The 12,301-nt window shown below is 40.1% G+C and overlaps 2 protein-coding genes across 5 annotated transcripts in view; both read right to left on the reverse strand.

Moving 5' to 3' along the window:
• Positions 1-1,520: 1,520 nt before the first annotated feature.
• On the reverse strand, positions 1,521-5,655 carry drc4 (dynein regulatory complex subunit 4). Its single transcript, XM_028956974.1, has 11 exons — positions 5,521-5,655; positions 4,588-4,680; positions 4,246-4,443; positions 3,947-4,153; positions 3,804-3,858; positions 3,495-3,700; positions 3,015-3,182; positions 2,728-2,814; positions 2,334-2,543; positions 2,076-2,141; positions 1,521-1,925 (listed from the first exon to the last, which is right to left on the reverse strand). The coding sequence occupies exons 1-11, from the start codon at positions 5,521-5,523 to the stop codon at positions 1,731-1,733; spliced, it is 1,488 nt and encodes a 495-aa protein (XP_028812807.1). The 5' UTR covers positions 5,524-5,655; the 3' UTR covers positions 1,521-1,730.
• A 3,981-nt stretch (positions 5,656-9,636) lies between these two features.
• Positions 9,637-12,301, reverse strand: part of dok4 (docking protein 4) — a 35,327-nt gene continuing 32,662 nt past the window's right edge. For all 4 annotated transcript variants that reach the window (XM_028956976.1, XM_028956975.1, XM_028956977.1 and 1 more), the window contains exons 7-9: positions 11,639-11,777; positions 11,425-11,542; positions 9,637-11,261 (exon numbers count right to left, since the gene is read on the reverse strand). In XM_028956976.1, coding sequence (XP_028812809.1) covers positions 11,122-11,261; positions 11,425-11,542; positions 11,639-11,777 — 397 coding nt within the window. In that variant the 3' untranslated portion in view covers positions 9,637-11,121. The remainder of the gene's footprint in view (positions 11,262-11,424; positions 11,543-11,638; positions 11,778-12,301) is intronic.

Raw genomic sequence — 12,301 nt, forward strand, 5'->3', positions numbered from 1 at the left:
AAATCTTCATAATGATAAATTCCACTCAGTGTCTCCATTATTTACTCCATAACATGTCTACCATGTAAAAAAAAACACAGCTGTAATTTATCAAGCATGTGATTTTTTCATGACAAATGAATGTTTAATGATTTTTAAACAAATCATCAACCCAAGTTCCAGTAATGGGCCACTACAGTGGTGGGCAGTAAGGAAACCAACCTGTAATCGAATGGTTCAAACCCAAACTGCTGAGGTGCCACTGAGGAAAGCACCGTGTCCACACACTGCTCCCCGGGCACCTGTCATGGCTGCCCACTGCTCACCAGGGGTGATGGTTAAATTCAGAGGACACACTTCATTGAGTGCTGTGCTGCTGTGTTTCACAATGACAATCACTTTCACTGTTGAAGGCATTGTTTTCAGGTATATTACTGACATTTGAATAGACAAACTCCTGTCAGAATGTTAATAAATGTATAATACGTGTATAATACATAAAAGTGCTAAGGCCCGTAAACGGCCTGTTCACCATTGAAAGTGAAGTGAGGTGAAAGTGATTTTTTTGTCATTGTGATACACAGCAAGCACAGCACACAGAGCACACAACAACATTTGTCCTCTGCATTTAACCCATCACCTCCTGAGCAGTGGGCAGCCGCAGAGCAGTGTTGGGATGGTACCATGCTCAGTGGCGGTTGGCGGTTTTGGATTGAAGACCATTTTCTTAACCGTTAGGACACAGGTCACAGGGGCCTGCATCCTCGTGCAGGAGATTAAGCAGACATCCTTTGGTGTAGCCAAGCTGGTCTTGCATTAGACATTACTGGTAAAAATAAAAATAAATTGGCACATGGTCCCCCCCTGTTCTTCATACGTGACCACTGTGGATACATCTAAGTACAGACGGTCTTCAGAAGTCACCAGAGTTCTTACCACAGAAGACTCACATCTGCCTAGTCTGACTGATGTACTGTAAACAAATTAAATGAGTCTAGTATGTAAAACATTAATGATGCTTATGAAGAGGACATTTTTACTCCAACCATAGTATTTCCTTTCACAACTCTTGTTTTTAAAAGACAGTCACGAACATGCGTAGTAGCCAACCATGTATCAGTCATAATTCTACATCCTACGGCAACATGAATGTGCAGGATAAACAAAACAAATAAAACAGGGGCAGGGTCCAACCTGTTATGGATTTTCTGATCTGGGCGCTAAGTTAATTCAGTTCATCTGAACACAGCTTGAAAAGTATGGAGCGTTCTCTGAAAGAACATCCTGATATGGTTTGATCTCCTCCATGCTTCTTGATTATAGGCAGTTTGACTGAGTCATACTCAGCCACGTTTAATGTGTTCATCTGTATCTGGAAGCTGAGATCTCCAAATGCAGATGGTCTGTGACTTCAGTATGTTCATTGTTCAATAATGCAATGTAGTGACAAACATGTTATGTTAATATATAAACAATGTCTTACTGAAAAGGTATTTCTCATTACATTTATTGACAGTGGTGACAAGCTTAATCTACTGGAAAAAATGTTTACACCCTTTATTAGACATATTATAGAGGAAATGGCCACCATAACAGAGTGTATATCTAAATGCCACTTTACTGTACAGATAAATTACATCTTAAATACAAACAAAATCCAAATCCAAATGAACCTATTCCAAAATAAAATGTATTCTGAAATATTGAAACATTCATCATTCAGCCATGCGAGTGCTTGGTGCACACTAGGATCAGTTCAGAGGTGGAAGAGTATGTCTCTGTCCCGTGTCACTTCTCAGGGTGTTTGCTGACACCAGCCCTGCAGGACCCTGGCCGAGGGTCAGCCTGGCTATGCTGAGCTCCAGAGGCTTGAAGCCTAGCTGTGCTGTGGGTATCCCAAAGGAATTAAGCTTCTCCTCATAAGTCCTCAGCAAGTCATTATGGGCCTGTAGTGGAAGTACCAAAAATGTAATGAAGTATCCTTCACAACATTCTGTGCTGTGATAATTAACAAACAGCATGGCGCATTTTAATTACCGAACACTTTCACTACCGGTTCACTTACCGATCACATTAACGACCACATATGCACTCACCTTACAAGCTCGAGCAAGCTCATACTGCAGGTTTTTGATGGTGGTGTTCTTTGTTTCCAGGGTTTCCTATGATGAAAAAACATGATATAATAATTTGTATCAAAGTATCCCTTTACTGAGCAAATTGCCTTATCTGCTGTTTAAGAATTACGGATGTCTTTAGATGTCTATTTATTACTGCAAGTAACCTTTGTTATATTGGAAGACTGTAACTTTCCCATAATCCTAAATTAAATTGCTTGTAATAATGTGCAGTACCTGTAGATTGCGACTTGCCATGTTGACAGCAGTGGGGTCCAGATTGGAGACAGACAGAACCTCGTGCAGCTGGGCTTCCTTCTTTTCCAGAGTTTCACTTAGGGCCCCAAGCTTTCTCTCGAGCAGCAGGTTCTTAAAGCCGGTCTTCTGCTGCACTTCCAGGATGGCATTAGAAAACTTTTGGTATAGATCATCCCTCTCTGTCTGTACCTGAAGAATGTAGGATTGACAGCAAAGGTTTGTTGCATCAAAATGGCGATTCTGGTGAAAAATCTTTAAAGATTTTTTTTATTGCAGGATCAGAACAGCAGTACACTGAATTAGGCAGTAACGTGTGAATAAACACGATAGAGTTCAATGGAACTCGAAACAGCATTTACGACAAGATTCTCACCTTACTGAAACCCTGCGTGAGCACTTCATGTTCCCACATCAGATCCTTCATGTTTTTTTCTGACACCTTCAGACGCACCTTTGCTGCCTGTGAAGACACCATAAGTAAATTTTAGTTCTCTCCTGCAGAACCAACTTACTTTACTGGGTCAAAAGGCACATAGTTTTTACAGTGTTCTTCATTTTACAACAGTCATGCCTTTACATGGCCCTCTATGAGATAAGCCCAGATAAAAAAAAGTCTTAATTGTGAGTGTAAAAGGTTATAGAAATGTGTTCAAAACTCACCACTAAGGAGGCCTTGTCCTTCTCATAGTGTACCAGCTTTTTCCGGAGCTCAGACACCTCCTCCTTGGCTTTCTCCAGTGGATCTGTGAGATGTTTCTTCTCCAGCTCCAGATGTGCCATGTCTTTCTCCATCCTCTCCTCTTTCTTCTTCAGCTCATCTACCTGTTCCTGTAAATAAACACACTTCAGATTAATGGTCATAGTTGATTATCATTAAAATAGTCTTCTCAGTGTAATGCAGGATTTTCCTCAAATAATGATCTGAAAGAGGTGAATAATACAAATACTACTAGGACTGGTAAAAAAATATATAAAAAACAAACAATGCTTACTGCAGGCATTTTTGTATATTGCAGAAATATTTTATTATACAGGTACAGGTTATAGAATAAAAAAAAATTCTACAGCTAATATTATAATGGGTTCTATGATGGAATATTTTAGAAATAATTAAAGCAATGTAGACATTAGGGCTCATACCTTGAGCGTATCAATAAGATTGAAGTTGTTGATGGTAATATCGTTGTAGTAGTTTTTCATCTCACTAAAGGCTTTCTCATGGTTTTTTATCAGTTCCGTGATTTGCCCATTCTTGCTCTCTTCAATCGAGTGAATTTCGGTTTTTCGCCGTAAGTCCAGCTCCCGGCGCAGTGTACCCATCTTCTTCTCATATTTATTCTCAATTTCTGAGAAGCACAGTAATAGAATACATTTTACTTCTGACAGGGAAGTTATAAGCCTTACATGTGAACGGTACACAAACTATACATCTTACAGAATTTACAATACCTCGAACAAGCCGTTCACAATCATTCCTTATGTTGGTGATTTCCTCTTTGTGTTTCTGTCGAGAAAATATGAACATATGGTTCATAGACATAAAAAAAAAAGGCAGAAGAATAAAGTAATTCAGACACACTGGAGTCACAAACCAGTCTGATGTTCTTGTCGAGATTCTGTGTGGACAGTTGTTGGGCCCGTAAGTCTTTCTTGAGGGATTTTGTGTTTTTCCACATCTCTGTCTCCAGCGCAGCATGCTCCTCCTGCATCACTTTGGAGGCCACCACTCCTTCTGCCTTCAGCTCTGAGATTCCATTCTGATGCTCATAGAGCAGGTGTTTCACCTTCTGTTTGTAGACCTATCAACACCAGAAAGTTTAACTGCTACGACCTTGGACGGAGTGAGCGGACAATTTCGGAAAATGGATTTAGAAAGTTGTGATGACCATACTTTAATTTCTGCCTGGTGTCGCTCCTCTGCTTCCTCCATTTCCCGGTCTCTGTTTCTCAGCTCAGCTTTCTTCTCCTCCAGGTCTCGTTTGGTGATCTCCCAGAAAGTGTGGATCTTATCCCTTTCCAGCTGAAAATAATTTCGTTCCTCCCGTTCCCTGTCCAGCTCCTCCCTCAGACGAACTATGTGCTCCTCGAGCTGAGGCAGCCAGAGAATTGGAAGACTGTCAGCATTCAAAAATTTCTGACTGGCTAGAAGACGGTTACTGATAACTATGGGTCAATTCACGAGTTGAATTGATAAGAAGAAGAACAGATAAATATTAAATGTAGAGATAACCACCTGTTCCTTCGACATTTCCTCTGTTGACAAGCCATCAACCACAGTGGGGGTCTTGCCCTTAGCAGCCTTCTTTCCAGCTTTCTTTTTAGGCGGCTAAAAGTGTACACAATTAAGAAAAAACACACAAATTAAATATTTACTTTAAAAATCCAGATATATAAATACAAAAACACTGTAGGGGCTCAATGTATGCAATACAACATACTGGACTTTTCAGAGAAGGATGGATGATTGCTCATGAATGTTTTACATTTACGGCATTTGGCAGACGCCCTTATCCAGAGCGACTTACAACGTGCTTTCAAGTTACCATCGATGAAGAGTTCAATTCCGGTTCACTAGGACCCCAACTATGAATACATCTATTTTATTGAATATAATGAAGACTAAACAACCAGATGTTTCGCAACACACTACGTGCATGGTGATGCTGGTGTTTAATGAATAGATGTTGACCGATGTGTTTGGAACAAAAAAAAAGATTAATCTAACATGATAAATGCAAGATTTTATTACATAGCAACATGCATCCACCAGTATTAATAGAAAATGTCATTATGATCTTTAACATCATCCCACATTAGTTCAGAACGATTGCAGATCACTAAGAGCGCAAAACGGCCAATAAATGATATCATGGTTTACAGGAGAGACGACCGTATGGTATGTTTATTATAGAAAAAATTGAGAAATTAATGGACATAAAATAAAAATTTGCAGCAGAGTAGAATGCTTAGATTAGTTTACGCGCATTTGACCTGATAATGTACAGCAGTGCGCCCTTTCTCGGATCGGGTTCTCTTTATAGTTCGGGGCTTCAAATAAACCTTAAAGAACCATTCTGGGGAAATTGTGTTTTCATTGTTAGAACTGCATACAAATAACTAAAAAGTGTGACTGCCAATAACCAATATTTGAGCAAGTATTACTTACCATTATAAGAAAACGGGACAGCCCGAAGTGGCCAAGATCAGCAGATGTAAATATTTATGTGCGATAAAGAAAGTTCGCTACCAACGTTAGCTGGTTCCCCGTGTACACAGCATGACAACATCGCAGTGTCCTGACAACGACGGCCAAAGTCTCGCGATATGTACGCGGGAAGACGTGGATTGGGGCGCTGATGACGTAGGATCCGGAACGTCTGACGGTTGTTTTAGCTGCAGTATTGTAATGTTTAATTGCTGCATGTATAGTTGTTGGTCTTTACGTCGAGCGTCATTTGATCTTGTACTTTCATTATTAGCAATATATGCTAAATTAAATACATGTAAGGTGAAATATCGGGTTGCTTTTTGTTTTATCTCCAAGGTCTTATCTAAATTAGATTACCCTGGAAGGATAAGTACACAATCGGTACTGAATTCAATAATTTGATGAACAAATAATAATTTTCCCGAGATACAATAGTAGCCACAAGGCAGGTAGTCCAGCAGGGGGCATTAGACCCTCACAGCTATTGTCACTACTGGGTTTCTGGTCTTTCAGTGCTCTTACCTCATAGCAGATGTCACTACACAGTCTATGCCAAAATATGTACAGCGCTAAAATTAATCGTATTAATGATATTATTATTATTTAGAATGTTCACTATTCAGCTTTTATTGTATATTGTTCATAGCATTAATTCTTCTGTAATGTTGCAGTGCTTGAAATTTCAGTTATGTGAATGATTTCATTCATCTCTATATACAGTCGAGGCCAAAAGTTTCTCATTCAATGTGTTTTCTTTATTTTCATGACCATTTACGTTGGTAGATTCTCACTGAAGGCATCAAAACTATGAATGAACACATGTGGAGTTATGTACTTAACAAAAAGTGGAGACCTGGCCTCCACAGTCACCGGACCTGAAACCAGTTGAGATGGTTTGGGGTGAGCTGGACCACAGAGTGAAGGCAAAGGGGCCAACAAGTGCTAAACACCTCTGGGAACTCCTGTTGTAAAAGCATTTCAGGTGACGACCTCTTGAAGCTCATCGAGGGAATGCCAAGAGTGTGCAAAGCAGTAATCAGAGCAAAGAAACTAGAATATAAAACATGTTTTCAGTTTCACTTTTTTTGTTAAGTACATAACTCCACATGTGTTCATTCAGTTTTGATGCCTTCAGTGAGAATCTACCAATGTAAATGGTCATGAAAATAAAGAAAACACATTGAATGAGAAGGTGTGTCCAAGCTTTTGGCCTGCACTGTACATATGATAATAATGTGTGTGTGTGTTAACATACGCTAAACAATAATCATTCAGTGATTCAAAAACATGTTTTTAATTCAAAAACTGCAAAATGTTGTACCACAAACATTACTGGACACACATGGCATTATGTCAATGGAATTCATGCAAAATGGGTTTCCATGGCAACATGCTATCATACTATCAGAACTACAGTACAGGGTTCTTTGCATTGGGCACTCAGCCATCACCTAAATACTGATAGGGACATTAATTAAATTCATATATACATATATGCATTTTATTAATGTCAATATCAATCCCGGATATTATATCTCCTTCTTACATATTCCTCATCAAGTTTGAGCAAAAGCTATTTTGAATAACTGCATGAAGTTTTCTTAACTAAATAATCATATTCCAGATCGAATGTAAGCATATTTCTGCAGTTGACCCCACAAATAGTTCAGATGCTAAAACTAACCCTAAAGCTGTACTCTGTGCTTAAGGTCTCTAGGGACAGCATTGCTAGGGTGAAGAATAATGAAGACGACTCTACAGTCTCATTTTTCATACAGACACAAAACGCTAGATCGTATTTATTTGCTTGTTAATTTGTAATGGCTTTAGAATGTAAAAAAAAAAAAAAAAAAAAAACAGAATTCCTGGAACTTGAATACAGTGCCTGTAACTGAAACCACTTCTAGGTAATAATGCCACAGTGTCTCTATTTATTTATGAAGAGTAGTTTCACATTCCCGTAGTGCTGAAGTTGTGCTGCTAAGGTGAATAAAGTTTACAATGCTGTCTTTTTTTAAAGGTTAGGGGTGCCTGCTACACCAATAAATCGAGTGAAATATATTCCAGACAACATGTTTATTAATGCAACTTGGTGAGGTTATGAGATGGTGGTGCAAAACATAGTGCTTTCCTATAAAACAAACCAAGAACAAAAATGTTCCCTCAGAACCACCTCTGAACTGAAATATCAGCATGAAAATGAAACAGGAACCAATACAATTTTCATTTCACTAAACCACAGGTGGTAATTTCAAAGTGAACATTTTCTGGGTCGTGTTTGAAGTGGCCATGGGACCCATATCACTTTAAATGGGACCATATTTTGCATCAGAGCTCAAATACCTTAGAACTTGATTACTGAGTTTTAATAGGAGTTAAGGCCCCTCATCAATTAGTGGAAGGTTACATTTATTAAGCTAATTTGATTATGTTAAGCCCAAGCAAAACAATCACTGGAAAATATGCTGGAAAATCTGACTAAAGGTCTGAAGGCAAATGAAACAGACAATTTTTCTTTGAGAAAAAAGACTGATGGGGTATTATACTAATCCATTAGTTCTTGCAAATTAAATAAGGAATGAAAGGCTGAGTTAGAGCTCTCATAAATAGAATACAAGTGCATACTGATGAACATTTTTTCCTGTCTCAAAAAATAAAAAATAAATCAAGCATTACTCAGAAAAACACCAAAATCAGAAGGAAAAATACCTCTAAAATTAACTGTCGGTGCACCGTTGCTTCTGACTAAATAAAATCATAATGGCAATGCATTGCATCAGCAGAACTCACTCACATGTCCATCCACAGAATTCCAGAACACCGTGAGATGATGATGTGAAATAAATAGCATTATTTACAGGAGCCCAAGAAGGCAGCAACAACTCAGGTTATATTATATGTACACAGGTAAACAGAAAAAAAACCCCACAAACTACAGAGGAGGAAATGTACGCACAAAGACGTAGCCCTTCTTTAAGTAATTACAGATGAATAATATAGCATAAAGTATGTGTGCATGTGTGCGTGGTTTATTGGATTCCAGCATTAAATTACTATCAAAGGCTTTTTCCACTCTGGCCCAAACCACCGTTAAATCCATTTGCTGTCATAAAAGGATGTTCGTGTATATGGATTGTTACCAAGATTATTAGGCTTAAGCTTCTAATGTGTGAAATCCAGCATGATTACTGATGTAATTGTGTATGAAGGAAAACACTGCATCAAAGCAACCGAAGTCCCTTCTGGTATGGCAAAATAGGCACTGTGGCCTGCAGCCGTGAATTCAACGTAGAATGAGATATGGGACACAACTGTGTGCAACACCACCCCGGCCAGAGCAGAGAGCCTCAGAGAAGCCCTAAACTAAAATGATTTGGTATGAAGTTCATGTATCCATTTGCACCACATCGAAAGGCAAGAAAAAGCCCTGATCACAACACAAGCAGACAGAGAGGACTTGTGCTAATTAGGGATGCGGCAATTCAATTTCAGATATTGGTTATATCATGTATTGGTGACGAGAAGCATTTCAAGCCCCCCCAGTACATTACCGGCCACAACCATTTAAAGGTCCCCTATCATGAAAATTTCCCTTCGTGAGATTATTTAACACTAATATGAGTTCCCCTAGCCTGTCTGTGGTCCTGCAGTGGCTAGAAATGGCAATAGATGTAAAGTGTGCTTTATGTTGTCATACGGGGAAAAGATACCTCCCGATTCTCATGCTTTCTCCAACCAGAGAATTTCCCACCCCTCCCCTTAAAAATGTAGCTCCACCGACCATCATGGCTTCCAAACATGCAAAGCATTGCAGTTGCTCAGTGATTGGGTGAAGAAAAAAAAAAGAGTACAAATGTATTTTTTTTGTTCTGTCACGTGAGACTCTGAGTGGGTTAATTACATTTTTTTCTGGAAAAATGCCCATGTGACTTCCTGTCTGCGGCAAACATTGTGGTTGGTGAATGGTGTTGATGATGTGCGAATGCCTGCTATCTTCTATAGGCCACTCTCCTCATCGTCCCGCCTCTCTCTTCCTCATTAACATTTAAATGTACACACACCCAAATCTCATTGTGTGACTAGCTGAAAGTGTCTGTAATTCTGCAACATGGCTGAGACTTCAGATACAGTATTACGGGACCACTAAGACCTTTATAAATGCATAAAATGTCACAACAGGGGACCTTTAAAAAATTAATAGTTACAGTAAAGTAATACTACAGCCTCATTTTACCTTACAGTCTCTTCCACATAGTGAGGCATTAACTTATTAATGAAACACTAGTATTGGACCAGCACCCAAAGCCCAGGTTTCGCTCTCGGTACATAGGCGCGGCACAACCCTAGTGCTAATGCAGCGTCACTCATTCATGACATAACACATTTCTTCTTAAATTAAACAAATCACCAAGTGCAAATATCAGGCCAACAAATCCCAAGGCCTATAACAAAAACCTACAATTATAAAGCTTACTTTAAAAAAAACCCATAGCCGTCCGTTCCCACGTACTTCACACAGCTTCAGTCATATTTCTAATAAAAATGTGTGTGTGAGGGTTGAGCTGTCAGGCTTGACTGAAGTGGCATTCTCTTCTAACGAGATCACCCATTCTTAAGGAACATAAGAATGAGTAAAGGAACTAAAACATTAGCTTCTTTTCATTTATCTGTTTATCTGTGAAGTATCTGGTATCAAAATCTTGGACCTTCAGGAAAAACAGACATTCTGTCTAATATTAAGATAAGTTTCCTTCACCAGGTCTCACCATCACACACCGAGGAGCATGGAGTAAAAAGAAACAAGGTTATAAAATGAGATGACACTCCTCTCAAAAGGTCCAAATCGATTTCCCTCTTCCCCTGCCAGCAGAACCAAATTGAAGAGAGAGAGCCAAGTTAGGCTGAGTTGCCTTTTTGTCCGGACTGAGCTGAGTCAAGAGGCAAAAAGAGGAGTGGTCCTTCTGTTTCAGTTCAGAGATGGTGCTCCAGTTCCTCACAGGTTCTTGTGAACATATCTTCTCTAGGTAGAAGGAGGCCTTACAGACATGTTTGTCAAATTGAGGTCAAGGCTGTTTTTAGTGATCGAGAGACACAACCATTATTATTCCATGCTAGAGAGCTGAGCCTGGAGTGCAGGAGGTCAGATGGAATAGTCTACATTGCTAAAAGCTGACGTGAGCTCGAATTAGAAGTCTGGAAAGTGTGGAGGCCAAATGCGGCTGCTCCTGTCATTGGGGCATGCTTAGAGAGAATAGAGAAAACAGAGAGAGAAAGAGAGAGAGGGGAGGCACAAAAACCGAATCATGAAAGCAGGCATGGACAGTCCCTACACACCCAGTCCTCACACTGAGGGTTGCTGGGAACTGCCCAGAGTCTGACACAGAAGGCTCCCCATTTTTTTCATCCTGACTCATACCCCCCAGCCAGGCTCCAGGGCGTGGGAGGAGGCAGACAGTGGTCATCCTTGCCCTGACAAGAGATGACAGTAGTGGCAGGGGAAGCACAGGACGCAGGGCTGGACAATGAAGGCGGTGGACTGCAGAGGAGGGAGCCTGTCTGTCACTGGGTGGGGTAGGAAGGGTAAGAGTTCGGGGGATGCCGGCTCTGGCTGGCTGGCATGGTGCTGTGGCGTTCTGAGGGCAGGCAGGTGGAGTACAGGTCAGCGTCTGCTCCAGTCGGGTCACCAACGTACACATCACCTACAAGCAAATGTGGAATATTTAATACATGCATAATTACATACATACATACTATTTTGAAATGTTTTTTTCTTAATATTATGTTTGCTTTATCTCTATTCATTATTTCTAACTGAGCTCTCATTCTGTTAACAGACTGTATTTAACCCCAGGTCTTGTTTACCGCTGGTAGGGTCAGTGGCCCCCTGATTGCCCGTGATGTGGTGCCAGAATGCGCTTCGTGGTAAGATCGCTGTGGGTGTGCAGGGGTACGATCCTGCTTCTGACCCTTTCGAAAGGAGCTGTGTGTCGACACGAAAGTGAGAGAGAAAGAGAGAGAGAGATAAGGATATGACAATGACACGCTTTCTTTTCTTTCTCTTCTCTCTGTGTGTTACCCTGTTGTTCTTCTCCATCTCCAGGAGAACTCTTTTGTGTTGTTCGGCGATGGCCAGCGTGGAAGAGTGAACCCGCTGGTAGATCTGCTCTCCTTCACGCGTCTGAAACGTGTACAGTCCCTCGCCGCTGTCACACATCCTGGCACACATTTAACAGAGCAGAGCGTCAGTGCACAAAAGATTCAGGCAACTGATGAGGTAACAAAATATAATGCAACATGCCACATGCATATAGTTTTACTGATGAAAAACCTGATATGCATTTTATCATGTTATCATGTACAGTCTCTAGTAAATCATTGCGTTTATACAACTGTTCTGATATGATTTATAGAAAATATAGAATGTCCAGCACAATTTTTTTTTCAGAATAATATCTAATAATAATATCTAAAAGCTAATTTCACATCACATCACATCACATCACATAATTTATAAATTATGGTTGCCTAGCAACATATCAGTAAAAGCAACATAATGGCACCCAGTGTCACATTAACATACACAGAGAAGTCTAGCTATATAAAATCTTTATAAATTCTACAGATTTTCAGTTGTAGCTCTCCCACCAGGGGGCAGCACCCCTCCACAATCTACGGACTGCTCTTTGTTACGCTCTCTCTCTTTCTCGCCACAATGAATGCAGAGCAAATTGGAGTTCCC

This window comes from Denticeps clupeoides, chromosome 16, assembly GCF_900700375.1.
Source record: "Denticeps clupeoides chromosome 16, fDenClu1.1, whole genome shotgun sequence".
Lineage (NCBI taxonomy): Eukaryota > Metazoa > Chordata > Actinopteri > Clupeiformes > Denticipitidae > Denticeps > Denticeps clupeoides.